At 53.0% G+C, this 14198-nt stretch overlaps 6 protein-coding genes and 1 pseudogene across 6 annotated transcripts; 4 read left to right on the plus strand and 3 right to left on the minus strand.

Moving 5' to 3' along the window:
• Positions 1-1203: 1203 nt before the first annotated feature.
• On the plus strand, positions 1204-4036 carry LOC9660757 (ribosome assembly protein 1). The gene has a single exon (XM_024689485.1). The coding sequence runs from the start codon at positions 1204-1206 to the stop codon at positions 3976-3978; it is 2775 nt and encodes a 924-aa protein (XP_024545253.1). The 3' UTR covers positions 3979-4036.
• Positions 4037-4745: 709 nt separating this feature from the next.
• Positions 4746-5884, plus strand: LOC9660758 (alpha carbonic anhydrase 7). Its single transcript, XM_024689493.1, has 6 exons — positions 4746-4815; positions 4913-5136; positions 5211-5317; positions 5371-5479; positions 5561-5758; positions 5810-5884. Exons 1-6 carry the CDS (start codon positions 4746-4748, stop codon positions 5867-5869), a joined length of 768 nt encoding a protein of 255 aa, XP_024545261.1. The 3' UTR covers positions 5870-5884.
• Positions 5885-6189: 305 nt separating this feature from the next.
• LOC9660759 lies at positions 6190-7901 on the plus strand (annotated as a pseudogene).
• Positions 7902-8020: 119 nt separating this feature from the next.
• Positions 8021-9020, minus strand: LOC9660760. The gene is made up of 5 exons (XM_024661423.1): positions 8748-9020; positions 8608-8696; positions 8467-8524; positions 8338-8409; positions 8021-8287 (listed from the first exon to the last, which is right to left on the minus strand). The coding sequence occupies exons 1-5, from the start codon at positions 8890-8892 to the stop codon at positions 8094-8096; spliced, it is 558 nt and encodes a 185-aa protein (XP_024517191.1). The 5' UTR covers positions 8893-9020; the 3' UTR covers positions 8021-8093.
• LOC112341399 (protein TRAUCO-like) lies at positions 9013-10730 on the minus strand. The gene is made up of 3 exons (XM_024661415.1): positions 9749-10730; positions 9391-9683; positions 9013-9327 (listed from the first exon to the last, which is right to left on the minus strand). Exons 1-3 carry the CDS (start codon positions 10725-10727, stop codon positions 9046-9048), a joined length of 1554 nt encoding a protein of 517 aa, XP_024517183.1. The 5' UTR covers positions 10728-10730; the 3' UTR covers positions 9013-9045.
• Positions 10731-11301: 571 nt separating this feature from the next.
• LOC9661818 lies at positions 11302-12136 on the plus strand. Its single transcript, XM_002962351.2, has 2 exons — positions 11302-11799; positions 11868-12136. Exons 1-2 carry the CDS (start codon positions 11347-11349, stop codon positions 12021-12023), a joined length of 609 nt encoding a protein of 202 aa, XP_002962397.1. The 5' UTR covers positions 11302-11346; the 3' UTR covers positions 12024-12136.
• Positions 12137-12388: 252 nt separating this feature from the next.
• Positions 12389-13632, minus strand: LOC9660761 (probable E3 ubiquitin-protein ligase RZFP34). Its single transcript, XM_002962773.2, has one exon. The coding sequence runs from the start codon at positions 13593-13595 to the stop codon at positions 12615-12617; it is 981 nt and encodes a 326-aa protein (XP_002962819.2). The 5' UTR covers positions 13596-13632; the 3' UTR covers positions 12389-12614.
• Positions 13633-14198: the final 566 nt, after the last annotated feature.

A 14198-nucleotide genomic window follows, 5' to 3' on the forward strand; every position in this document is an offset into this window, starting at 1 on the left:
TGCGGTTTAGACCCTCTCTAAGCCCGACGCAAGATAAGCATCAGTGATACCTTCACAGCTACCTTAGTGATTTCTTCTTGGTGGCAAGAAACCCGTCCATATACCCAATGTTACCCGTCTGTATCTACGTATGTAAATATCCATTATTTCTTTGGGCGTGATCAATTCTTAGTTCTTACACTCTACTATCGAAAAAATTCTGCAATGTGATCCACGAGAATCTGGAACCTCGCTCGCGTACGAGCCTTACAGTTGGTAAAAAAAAAAAAAGAATACGAATTTATCAATGAATCAATATATACCAGAATATACTCTCCAAGCCTGGACGCGCCATAGATACAAATCCAAACCATATATGTCAGAAATGTGTACAGGTGCACTCTAACAGAATGTTGTGATCATGGGGACTTACGATGGATCGAGGCTGTCCAAACACTTGCGATCCATCCTGTCCGTCCAGCACATCTTCGTGCTTCCTGAGCGCGCGAGCGTGGAGAGCTCACAAAGGGGACGATGGCCGGCAGTGTGTGGGCGAATTCGAAGCTCATTGCGATCGGCTGTGCGGCTCTCGCAGCAGCGCTTGCCAGCCGCCCAGAAACGTCCCTCCCTTCCCAGTGGCTGCGACCAGAGCGCGCGTGGATCCGAATGCGGCGACGAGTGTGCGGTTTGGCAGCGTCCGAGGCCGCTCGCTCGCGCTCGCCAGGAAATCGCGCGGTAACGATTTTGAGCCTTGGGAACTGGTTGGTGGTGCGTGGTCCAGGCTCGGTGCTGGCTCGTACGAGCTGGATTTCCTGCGACGACGATTCCGACTGGAAGGCGTTCTTCGGCGACAAGTTGGTGGTGCTGAAATGGCTACAGTTTGTGGCGACATTCGACTTGGGCGACGACGCGGATGGGCGCTGGCACGATTTGGAGAAGGCCTGCTTTGTGTGGCAGCCAGGCTTTGCTCGTCCCTGAGGAAGGAGGAATATGCCCGCGGGGTGCGCAAAATACCCAAACTGGGCATTTGCATCGAAGAAGTTCTTTCAAGTCTTTCTATGTTAGCTAGCAAGTTTGTTTCTTTCATCGTGCATTGTTTTTCTTTGCGCATCATCGCGCCTTGTACTTCCGAGATACTAATGGGAAAGCTCTAGTTCTTAGAAAATTCTGGAATCTAGCTGGTATAATGCTATACACTACCCTAAAGACAGGCAATTAGGGTTTATGGTCAGCGATGGAGGCCTGCGACTGCGAGAGAGGACGCGCAACATCTGTATCCTCGCCCACGTCGATCACGGCAAGACGACGCTGGCGGACCATCTCATCGCCGCCGCCGGCGATGGCGTCGTCCACCCCAAGCAAGCGGGTAAGCTTCGCTACCTCGACTTCCTCGACGACGAGCAGCAGCGCTGCATCACCATCAAGAGCGCCTCCATTGCCCTCCGCTACCGCGATCACGCCATCAATCTCATCGACTCGCCGGGGCACATCGATTTCTGCGGCGAGGTCTCCACGGCAGTGAGGTTGAGCGATGGAGCGCTCGTTTTGGTGGATGTTTGCGAGGGAATCCACGTCCAGACCCACGCTGTGCTCCGCCAGGCATGGCTGGAGAGGGTGGCGCCGTGCTTGGTGCTCAACAAGGTGGACAGGCTCGTTACGGAGCTCAAGCTCTCGCCGCTCGAGGCCTACCGGAGAATGGAGCGGATCATCGCCGAGGTGAACGGCATTGTCAGTGGCTTTCGATCCGAGAGCTACTTCTTCCGCGACGGAGAACAGCACGAAGAAGAGAGTGGTTTTGCGGACTTCTCTCCGGTGGCTGGGAATGTGGCCTTTGCGAGTGCTCTGGACGGGTGGGCTTTTAGAACACACGATCTTGTGGAAGTTTGCGAGATAAAGCTGGATCACTGTGTGACTGCTCGGGAGCTGGAAGAGAAGCTATGGGGGGACTTCTTCTTGGTAACAGAGGACAAGAAACACAAGATTGTGTCCGAGCAGGAGCTTCCAAACGGGGCCAAGACCGCTGCCCCCAACACGAGGAAGCCTCTGTTCGTGCGACTCATCCTGGAGAGCTTGTGGCAAGTTTACTCGTCGCTAGAGAAAGTTGGCGACGAGTCGGGAAAGATCCTGAGCAAGGTGACCAACGTCATGAAGCTCTCGGTTCCAGAGCGAGAGCTACGAAGTGGAGGCAGGGCGTCTCTCCAGGCCGTGATGAGCCGATGGCTTCCACTCTCGGACAAGCTCCTCGACATGGTTGTCCAAGCTCTCCCGGACCCGGCTCGAGCACAGGCTTACAGAAGCAATCATTTACTCCCGCCAAGAGCAGCGTCGTCTTTTTCGACCCTGATCAGCCCGAGCCAGCAGCAACTTCTCGACGAGATTGAGCATGCACGAATGTCGGTAAAAAAGTGTGATGACAGCCGCGGAGCTCCTTGTGTGGTTTACGTCTCCAAGATGTTCGCGGTCCCGGCTTCGATGATTCCTCGTGGTCGAGGAGATGAAGAAGACGAGTGCTTCTTGGCATTCGCGAGGGTGTTTAGCGGGGTCCTTGTTGCTGGCCAGAGAGTCTACGTGCTTTCGGATGTCTACGATCCAACCGTGGATACGGACAAACGGAGCTTTGAGGTGGCGACTGTCACGGCTCTCTACGTGATGATCGGCCAAGGACTCAAGCCCGTGGACAAGGCAGCGGCTGGAAACGTGGTGGCGATCCAGGGACTTGGGGAAGAGGTTCTCAAGACGGCGACACTTAGCTCATCTCCAAACTGCTGGCCACTCGCGGGCTTAAGTTTCCAGGCGGCTCCGATAGTGAGGGTGGCGGTGGAGCCGTCGAATCCTGCGAACTTGGCACAGCTTTTGAAGGGACTCAAGCTTCTCAACCGTGCCGATCCCATGGTCCAGGTGACTTTCTCGAGCACTGGTGAGTACGTGCTCTCAGCAGCAGGCGAAGTTCATCTCGAGCTCTGCGTGAAAGAGCTGAGGGAGAGGTTTGCTCGCGTGGAGCTTGAAGTCTCGGCTCCTCTGGTAGCATTCCGAGAAACCATTGACGACGACAGTGCGATCACGAGCGAGCGATCGGAGGAAGAAGAACAGGAAGAAGGAAGAAAGGAGAGATGCGTGAGCTTCACCACTCCAAACCGCAGGTACACAGGAAGTGTTGAGGTTTGGAGGCTGCCAAGCTCGGTGCTGGAAGCCATCGAGAGCTCGGGCCTCGTCAAAACCGGCAAGGAGACTTGTTGCTCCGAGACTCTAGCAGCTCATCTTCTCGCGAATCCAGCAACAAAGAGGGAGCTCTTGGGCGAAATCATCTGGTCGTGCTGTGGAGCCAATCTCCTCGTTTCATCGCCGGAGCTCCTGCAAAGCTGTGGCAGCGAGGAAGACAGTGCGAGCCTGGAGAGCAGCATTGTGACGGGCTTTCAGCTGGCCTGTACCGCCGGTCCGCTGTGCAAGGAGCCACTGTGGGGACTGGCCTTCAGGATCAAGGTGGCGACTTGCAGCAATGCTGGCCATGGTGGCGTTGAAAACTCGGGACAAGTTATCAAGGTGATCAAGGAGGCGTGCCTGGAAGCAGTGGCGAAGAGAAATCCCAGGCTTGTGGAGGCGATGTACCTGTGCGAGGTGAGCACAAGCTCCTTGTTCCTGGGACAAATGTATGGAGTTTTGGCGAGGAGGCGGGCGAGGGTGGTGAAGGAGGAGATGGCGGAAGGGAGGGACGTGTTTGCGGTGGTGGCGTTTGTGCCCGTGGCGGAGAGCTTTGGCCTGGCGGAGGAGCTGAGAAAGAGGACGTCTGGAGCGGCCAGCCCCCAGCTGCGGTTTAGTCACTGGGAAGTAGCCGAGGACGATGGAGATGATGAACTGGAGATGGCAGAGAGGGACGAAGAACAAGGAGGGGGATTTGCGAAGCGGTTGATTGACGCAGTGAGGAGACGAAAGGGATTGGCTGTCAAGGAAAATCTTGTGAGGCATGCCGCGAAGCAAAGAACCTTGGCTAGAAAAGTCTAATAGTCCTTTGACATGTTCTTTCGAATATTTGGAAGATTCGTTTTTCAAAGATACCAAATAATCCCTAACCCTAAAATTGGAGCGCAAAGTTTAGTCACGTAGCAGACTTCTAGTGGTAGCCACAGACTTTCAGGCAGCAGCAGCAGCGCAAGAGCAGTAGTTAAGTAGCGCGGGCAGAAAGTAGCAGAGTGAGACGTCGGTAACGAGACATAGCATACGATAGAGTTAAAGCAGGCAGAAAGAAGCGTAGTAAGGAAGGCTACAAGCAGGGAACGAAGAACAGCAGTGAGACCAAGTGAAGAATTAACAGTCAGATAGCAGGAGACCAATCATTCAGGACGAAGTACTCCTCGGTTGGATTCCACCGCTTCATTGAAATGGTGGCGGGAAGAAGAGCTCCAATCTTTGTAGTTTTCTTTTTCTACACTTGTAAATATCCATTCCAAACTATAGTCTTTCAAGTTCGTGATCGCCCCCCCTTTCGTGATTAGCTTTGAAAAAGAAAATAAATGGAGATCCGATTTTTGGCCATTGTTTGATGAGGCCATGCCACTTTTGCTGATCACGAGTGACGAGCTCATGAAGTAAACATTGGCTAACAACCGGCTGCGACCGTATAAAGTCATGCCAAGCAAAGGGCGCCTCCACGCAAAGACCCCCTTTGACAAAACACCTCTCTCTGCCAAGAGCTGCTTTTTTATTTAGCTAGTGGCTAGTGATCTTTTCCTCGTTTTCATTCTAGCTCTGTGGATCATACGGGCCGAGCGATGGCGAGAAATCTTCGCAGCTTCGCCGCGTTTCTTGCGATTTTCTTGACGTTTTTAATCCACTCGAGCGGTACTGCACTCATTGCTTGAACTGATCATTCCATTCCATCCAATTGAGCTCTCTTCTTATGAAACTCTTTTATCTCTTTGCTTTCGTGCTTGTTTAGATGCTGCTGATCGAGAGTATGACTACTCCAACAACAGCCCGCGCGGGCCGCAGCGATGGGCGAGCCTCCACCGATCGTGGACGCTGTGCAGCTCCGGCTCACTCCAGTCGCCCATCAATCTCACCAAAGAGACGGTCTTGCGCGACAAAACCCTGCACAAGCTCGACTCCAATTACAACTCCACTGCCATCGCTACGGTTCTCGACTGGAAAGAGGACGTGGTCGTAAGTTACACTCCGAGATCTTTGATCTTTGACCTTCTCCTGGCAAATGATATACTTTGTTTTCTTTGTTCCAGCTTAACTTCCCAGACAATGCTGGTGATTTGATGATCAACGCGACCCAGTACAAGCTCGTCCAGATCCGTATCCACTCGCCCAGCGAGCATATGCTGGAAGGAAAAACGTAAGCTTTTCTCTTCGGAAATGAAATTAAATTTTGGTTTTTCTCTTGAAAAGGTTTCCTGCCGAAGTTCATCTCGTTCATAACAGCACTGACGGCTCCAGCCGCATTGCGATCGTGGCATTCTACTTCAAGCTCGGGCGTCCAAACACTTTCATTGGCCAGGTAGGAATATTTCATTCTTTCTTGGATTTCTATTCAAATTATTGACAAAATATTCAAACTGATAATATGGATTTTTATAAGGTGATCGATGCACTCAACTCCACCCAAAACTCGGGCGAGCTCAACCCAACGCTACTCAAGATGGTGGGCAGGCCGTACTACCGCTACTCGGGCTCGCTGACCAGCCCACCCTGTACGGAGGGCGTTGACTGGTACGTGGTCAAGAAGAACCGCCGCATGTCCGTTGACCAGTTCCAGTTCATCCACAGCTATGTCAACGTAAGTCAATCACAGTGAAGTTCTAATCAACCTCACTTTTTTACTCCATAGGGAAGCAACGCAAGGCCCATGCAGCCTGCCAATGGACGAGAAATCGAAGCTTACAAATAGTACGTGAACAAGAATATACCATGTACGGCATAAAGAATATGCCCAGGAATATAAAAGAAGTCTTGCCCTACCGTACAGTGCTTGCGTGTTCCAACGGCCGCGCCTGTTAAAATTTGAAAATCCCGGAGAGGAGAAAGAGATTAGGTCTTTCTTCTCTCCTCTTTCTCCCGATCGATCCATCCACGATGCGACGCCGCCTCCAAATCCACTCGGCCGGCCAGTTGGGCTGAAAGGATGCGCGGCGCGGCGCATCGAGAAGCGAGGTGATTGATCCCTTTCTCCAATTCTTTGTAGCCCCGAAGAACCATACCATCGCGGCCATGGCGAGCTTGAGCGTCTCCGGCCTGGCGCTGCCGCAGTGCGCCTCCATGCTGCGCGAGAAGCAGCGGATGTGCTCCGGGAATTGCAGCACCAGTGGATCCACCAGCGGCAGCGCTAGCGGGAGTGGCGGGTCTTACAGCACTAGATTCGCATTTGGAGGAGGAGGAGGAGGAGCGTCATCGTCGTCAGTAGCGAGGAGAGATTGGAGGCCTGTGCAAACTAGAAGAACAGCCACCACCGTCACCATGACACTGGGAGGAAGCTTTGATACCTTTCGGGACAATGATGGAGCACCGCCCACGCGTTTCCAGCGAAGTGGATACCTCCTCGGCCAGCCCTTGAAGAGCCTGGATCCCGGCTTGCACCTCGGCCCGGAACTTCCACGCCTCCACCAGCGGAAGGGTCCTTCGTTCCTCAAGCCTGGAAGAATCGGAGTTAAGCGAGAGAGCAGCGATCCGGATGGAACTTACGAGACCACCAAGAAGGAGGTGACCAAGGCGGCGAAGCGGCTCAAGGACGACAAAGGTGGCGGCACGGGCAGGATCGCCGTCTACTTCGTCTCCTGGTGGGGGCTCAACATCATCTTCAACGTTTACAACAAGAAGGTGCTCAACGTTTACCCGTTTCCGTGGCTCACCTCCGTCATGGCGCTCTTCGCCGGGACCGTCATCATGCTCGGCTCGTGGATGACGGGATGCATCCAAGCTCCCGACACGGACATGCAGTTCTGGCAGAATCTCTTCCCTGTAAGAACCAAAGAACTCATCAGTCAGTCCACGAACTTGAAGTAACAAAACCAAAGAGAGCGTAGGAACTCACTCACCTTGAAAGCTTTCAGGTGGCAGTGGCGCATTCCATTGGACACGTCGCGGCGACCATCAGCATGGCGAGGAGTGCTGTGGCCTTCACGCAGATCATCAAGAGCGCGGAGCCCGCGTTTAGCGTGGTGCTGTCGCGACTCTTCCTCGGAGAAAGGTATCCTCTTCCCGTCTACTTATCACTCCTGCCAGTCGTTGGAGGTTGCTGCTTGTCCGCCGTCACCGAGCTCAACTTCGACATGATAGGTACTTTCTTCTTCTTCGCTTGCCTCTTTTCTTCGACTTATTGAGCTCCTGTTTGTCACAGGTTTCTTGGGAGCCAACGTCTCCAACGTTGCCTTTGTCTTCCGGAACTTCTTCTCCAAGAGAGGCATGAGCAAGAAGGTCAGCGGCCTCAACTACTACGGCTGCCTGTGCATCATGTCTCTGGCCATCTTGACGCCCTTCGCAATCGCCATAGAAGGCTTTCACAACTGGAACGTTGGCTGGCAAACTGCGTCTCGAGCAATCGGTCCCCCATTCCTCTGGTAACGTTGGTCACTTCCAAACTTGAGACTCTGCCTTCCCCGTCGTTCTTTCTTTCTCACGCCGTCCGTCTGCTAACCAGGTGGGTGATCGCACAGAGCGTCTTCTACCACTTGTACAACCAAGTCTCGTATATGTCGCTGGACCAGATATCTCCGCTGACTTTCAGCATTGGTAACACCATGAAGAGAGTTTCTGTCATTGCGGCGTCCATCTTCATCTTCAAGACTCCGGTGCAGCCTGTGAATCTGATTGGTGCAGCCATTGCGATTTTTGGAACCTTCTTGTACTCACAGGTAGACAAAAGGTTGTTCGCTGTGAACTCCCTCACTGTTCCTTTCTTTTGCAGGCAAACAAGTGAAAATTAGCTTTTGTCAGCCGTGCTACAAGAGAGAATGAGAGAAGATTGAAAGTACCTGTTTTCTGAGACTTCGCAGGGAGAATGCATTGACGCTGATCTGTTTTGTTCGAGACAAACTGTTACTGTTATCGCATTGCAAGTGTTAGCTGTAATTAAAAAATATAGAAAGATCGTCAGTAGCCAGACACGCGTGAATTTCTCACAAGGGAAGCAGCAACACGGGGCAAGGAACGAATTCTGCGAGGAGGTTCCCATCAATGTGCTTGGAATGAATGCATTCCATGCTGAGAACGACCAAGTCCAGCCCCATGTCATCCGCAACTTCTCCTATTACCACTGCTGCTTTCTTGCCTTCTCCAATCTTTTCCAGCATCCCATAGTCTTGGATTCCTCCTACAAAAGAAAAATGTATCACAAGTTTACCAATGAATATCAATCCCAACCTTCTTCCAGGTGCCAGCGAATTGTTTGAAGTCTCTGCTCGTAGTCTTTCTCCTTTTTCTCCTCATCAATCACTGCAGCCAGGCAAATTCATAATGGACGTGATGGACCCAAAAAACGAAGTTACGTACCCACAACTGTGATCTTTGCGCCATACTTCTTCGCTAGAGACGTAGCTGTTGCCGCGGCCTACACTCGCAAGAACAAAAAGAAAAACAAAGAAAGAAACAGCACTCAGAAACAATCGAAGAAAAAAACTGAGTTTTTGCAACCTGACGAGTCGAATCCGACAGATACGGGTTCTTATCGATGATGGGCAGTAGAACATGTTGAAACTCTTTCGCTATTGCTGGAGCTCCGTCTGCATTACAGTGAATCGGCAACTCGAGAGACAAAAAAGAATCCGACTTACCAGTAGCACTACTGCTGCACCGAGCCACCCGAAAGCGTTGGGGACGAATCGAGTAGCATCTAGACCGATTTGCTGGAGCCTGGAACGAAAAGCAAGACAAAGAAGAAGAGGCTGAAAGGCCGATCCGGCTGATGTTGCTCATCATCGTCGCCCAAAACCAAGGAAGAGAAACCAAAACCCACAAAGTCCACTTGGACAGTAGCTAGGGCTTTCCAGACTCTTCCCCTTCCTAAATCCTGCTTCCTGCCTAGCTATGGAAACTAAAACCAGTGTAAACTAAAGTTGAATTTCCCTGTCCCTAAGAGAAGCTTGCTTCCTGTGCTATCCTTCTAACTTCATCTACCTGGGAAATGATCGCATCTGTGCTTTCGATCGGTACCTCTACTGCTAATTGCAAGCTGTGTCTGATGATGCTGCTTGACGTTGTCGTCGTTTTCTTTTTGCTGCTCGGTGTGGTCTTCTTCGCAGACCCTGGCTTTGGTGGCTTGCCTCTCGGCTTCTTTTCTGCGGCTTCTCCCGGGGAGTTGGACTTGCTGTGGCCGTTTCCATTTCCTGCTTCCTGACCACCCGCATCAGTCTCCTGGTGGGAAAAAAGCAAGGCAAACTTTTGAGAAAGAACGAGATCAATTAGACATGGAGGCACCTGTTTCAGAGGTTCCATCTGCAGTCTCCCGCCTGCTGCTGCTGCAATCGCTGCCACTGCCTCCATTTCGTGGGTACCGGCAAAAGGAGCGGCCGACATCGGCTGCGGAGGCGTATGGTCCTTCCAATCCGTGATTGGGAATGCAAAGTCCGGACCAAAGTTGAATCGAACCGTGCAGTTTGGCTCGTTCGGAAGCGTGTACATTGAAGCAGCAGGAAAGTACCGTCCTGCGTAGATATCTTTGTAAGCACAGCCCTGGTACACACCGTTTCTAAAGAACACAATCTCGCCTCCTGAAAACAGAAAGCACCAAGACGTCGTTACAAAAAGGTGAAAAGAAACAAGAGTCGATACAAACCAGGCAAAGGCTTGAGAGGCTCCTCTTTCGTCTCGGCAGTGTAAGGCAAGCCTTTGAAGCTCACAATCTCCGGTGGCTTTGGAGCAAGAGCAGCACCATTCGGCAAGTTGATGTAGAAGCCAATCGTGTCACCTTCAACGTAGGCTTCTCCATAAGGCTCCCTGAGCGCTGCATGGACTTTACTCCCTTCCAGGTCCCGGTAGCCATATCCATGACTGTCGTATCCAACCGGGGCCTGGACATCACCCTTCTGCGTACACCACCCAAGCCGCGTGTGCCCAGTCTTCCCCAAGTGCTCCACAGTGATCTCAAAGTACCAAGCTCCTTCCACAACACCCCGAGTAGCTCGGACCATCCGGTACCCTTTGATACTCCCAGCCGAGAGCTGGTCGGCGCTGAGCTCCACCTTCTCGGCCTTCTGGAACTTGGAGAGCAAAACTGGCAAGTCCGGCCCATCCTCGATCTTGGGAACAACGGGATTGAGGTAGACCGAGTTCTCATTCTCCAGAGCCTTCGCCTGTGTCTTGCTGCCCCCCTTTTTGCTGCTCTTCCTCGTCGTGCTCTTGCTCCAAACATTGGTGTTTCTCTTCTTTGGCTTCTTCGCTGCCGCCGCGGATGCCCCCTCGTCCCCCTGCTTGCGTTTCTGGCTCACCTTTCCCTTCTTCTTGTTGTTGCCTCCCTCAGCAGCTGGAATCTCCATCTCTGGAGTCTCTGGCACTGGAGTCCCGGGGGCGGCCTCCTCCTCCTCCTCCTCATTCCCATCCCCACGATTCACATTCTCGATCGGCACTGCGTCGGTAGCATCCGGAGTGGAATTTGGATCCCTACTCACCCCTTCGTCGTCATCGCCCGCCGCATTCGGGCTGTTGTTGTTGTCATCGTCGTCGTCGCCGAGCCGGAGCGATGGCGTGCGATCCTCGTCCTCCATCTCCTCGTCGCCGCCCTCGCCCTGCTCCGCGAGCTCCTCCTCCATCGTCATCACCTAAAACCCTAAAAATATTTTCACGCGAATATGCCCAACGAATAATCTTACTCCGGGAAAAGGGAAACTCTTGTTCTTCGTGCTCTAGCTCTTGAGCCTCTTGGCGAATCGCGCGATCACTTGGAACTCGTCCAGATGCTGTGACAAGAAGAGATAGAAACGATCGATTAGTGGAGCGCTTTGCTGTGGGGCTTACCTCTTGGGACGCGAAATGTCGGATCACGGCTTCTAGCAGCTGCTCCTTGGAAGAATTGGGGCTAACAGGCTGCAAGAAAATCAGGACGCGAGAAAGAGAAGCGATCGTTCGATGCGTACGAGTTTGAAATGGCGCCGGTACCGCCGCAGCGCCGCCGTCTCCAGCTTGCTCAGATCCACAATCTGATCCAAGAAATATCCATCGATGATTGATCGATCGATCGAAAGAGGGAGAGAAAGAGGAGAAAGAAGATAAAAATCTATCGATCGATCAGAAAACTCTCACCGTTTCTTGCCGAGATCCCGTCGCTGCTGCTGCCGCTCTTGGATCAATGTGAGTGGACGATCGCTTCGCGGAGGAGGATTTCCCGTTCATGGAACTGGCGATGGATCGAAATCTTTCGCTAGGGATATTCGAGCGATGGAAGGAAGAAAGGGGTATATTTTTGGGCTTGGCCTTGTTTGGATTTTAGGGATTGGATTGGGGAAAGGAGGAAGGATGCTGATCGAGGCGGACGTCTACGAGGATTACATCCTTTGCGACAAGCAGCGAGCTCGCAGCGATGGCGGCGATGATGGCCGCGACCGCGGTGATGACGATCGCGCCTCCCAAGAATCATGCGTCGTCGATCCTCCTCCTCCAGTGCCGGCGCCAGTGATTCCCGAGAAGAAGGAGGCGGTGGAAGAAGAATCGCAGAGCGCCGCCAAGATCATCGATTCCTCGGCGGCGCTGCGATGGATGCAAGAGCTCGGCCGCGATTACAAGGCGTATCGGCTCCAGAGCCTGGGATTTCTCGTCCTTAGCACCGTGCTCTTCGCGGCTCTCCTGGCGATCGTCGTGTGGCAGCACAACCAGATCCTCGTCTTGAAAGAGGTAAGTCTCTAGAATTTTTTTCTTTCCTCCATCGATTGATTGATCGATCCGATCGCTTTGTTTTCCAGAGGGTGGAGTATCTCTCCCAGGCGGCGTACATCCAGGAGACCCCCATCACGATCTCCCGCCCGCGCTGCACGACCCTCTTCCCGAGCTCCCTGTGCGAGACCAGCAAGGAGCTGCTAGGGCGCTTGCGATCGCGCTTGATCAACGAGTTTGCCTAGATTCTCTAGAGATTTCCAGCGATTTCTATCCCCCCGATAGAAATCGAGAGAACTTCTTCGTCATTGTCACTCTCACATACATTGTCTAAATTCCATTTTTCTCTTTTCCGCAAGTACTCACTCTTTGATCTGATCGCGCTCGCGCTCCCGCGACAGCATCATCGGCGAATTCCTGTCGGGCTGCCGATTGACGAAGATCAAGTAGCCAGTGACGCCCAGCACGATCGCGGTGAAGATGTAGAGCCCTCGCGTGTTGAGCCGCGTCCTTCGATCCTCCATCGCCTGACCCTAATTCTAGGGTTCGTAAGCAACTAACGGCTGGGATGCAACCCATCCGACGGGCACGATTCAACCACCCAACAATAGATACACCCAACAATATTTCTTTTAATCAGTCAAAAAAACAAAAAAATAGAGAGAAATTTACAACCATCCGACACGAGAGCGCTCGGCCTCGCCAATTCGGACCCTTTTTTGGTTTGGCTGTTTAGCTGTTCTTCGTCTTTGATCCAGAGGAATAAATGCGATGCGTGAGGAGAAATCGGGGAAATCGGGAAGAAAATCGAGAAGGGCAGCCGAGAAATCGATTGATCAGTAGAGAGATTGAGAAGAGGAAGAAGAATCGGGGGAGGAGGACGAACTGGGCGATGAATTGGAGGAGATGGGCGGAGAGGAGGCCGATCGTCGAGTCTGCCTGGTGTTGTAGGAGTAGCAGTGGAGGCATTTGTGAGCAACAATGTGAAATGGTACCTCGGAGGATCCACCGCAATCGTTGCACAGGATCCACACCAGCTTGTTGCGGTAGGCATCGGGCATGGGCGTGGCGGCGATCTCCTGATCCAGCCTCTCCCACGCCGAGCTCATGTCACACACCGACTTGGAGCACACCGGGCACGAGAACTGCGCGTGGAGGGTCATCTCGCGGAGGCACTCGCTGTGGATGGTGTGGCCGCAGCGCAGAACCGTGATGTCGCTGGTGGAATCGAAGAGGTAGTCGAAGCAAACCGGGCAATTGTGGTGCATCGAGTTCTCCACGCACGAATGCCCCTTTTGGAGCGCCACCGCGTAGCAGCAGCCACACTTGTCGCAGTGGAAGAACTTCTCCTGCCCGCCGACGCGGCAGATGCCACACGAATCGCAGTGGAACTGGCCCTTGCTCACGTCGTCGTCGAAGAAGCGGCAGATCGAGCAGTAGTAGTCGCCCATGGAGACGCCGCAGCCGGAGCAGACCTGGTGGACATCCTGCTCCAATCCACACAGCGAGCAGATGACGCGCTCTACCTTGTGCCGGGGGAGGTCGTGGCGCTTGGAGGGATCGGCCTCGTTGGCGTTCATGGCCTCGTTGTGGCAGTGGCGGCAATTGAAGATCCCGTTGCAGCAGGGAGCCCGGATCAAGCAGCGCCGGCGGTAATGCGCACAGCCATACTCCATGACGCCCTCCTTGAGCGCCCGGATCTGCTCTTCCACGCCGCGTGCCAGGGATTCCTGGCTGAAAACCTCCGCCGCCGTCGCGATCTCGATCTGGTGCGACAGCGTCGAATGCAAGCCGGATTCTACCACCGCCACGGACATCTTGGAAATCTTGGCGCTCCTCTCACTGGACTGGATCAAACCCTAGCCCCCATCCGCCATAGCCAACAAGAACAAAACAGCCGGCCACATATATAGGGCAACGGGGATCGAGGGAAACTGTTTTCGTGGCATTCCGATCCGGAATCGTCATCGGATCCGACGGTCAGGATGGCGCCGTTCCTGCGGCGCGGGATTTATGTCCATCGGACGGTTACGGTTTCTGTCCCTTTGTTCGTTGGGCGGTTGAGATTTGTCCTAGGGCAACTTGGCCTGATGATGAGATAGAGTAGGCCATTTTAGATCTCGTCTGATTGGCCGTTACGATCGCCAATCACTCGCCACTTTTTTTTTTTTCCTGCATTTTTACTTTTCTTCGGATTTACGAGCGAAGCAAGAAAGAGTAGTCTTTGCTTGCCCAGTCTCATTCATAAAGAACATTGAAGAGGGAAAGAAAACGCTCAATCGCGATTCCATCCTTTTGGATTAATCTTGGAATCTCTACCTTGGATTGTAAAAGGAATAATTCATGAGGGCCCCGTAACCTTGTACATATTGGGATACCTAGGCCTAGTCTAAGTAAAAATGCGGTGGAGTCCCACCCAT

This window comes from Selaginella moellendorffii, unplaced genomic scaffold (genome assembly GCF_000143415.4).
Source record: "Selaginella moellendorffii unplaced genomic scaffold, v1.0 SELMOscaffold_2, whole genome shotgun sequence".
Classification (NCBI taxonomy): domain Eukaryota; kingdom Viridiplantae; phylum Streptophyta; class Lycopodiopsida; order Selaginellales; family Selaginellaceae; genus Selaginella; species Selaginella moellendorffii.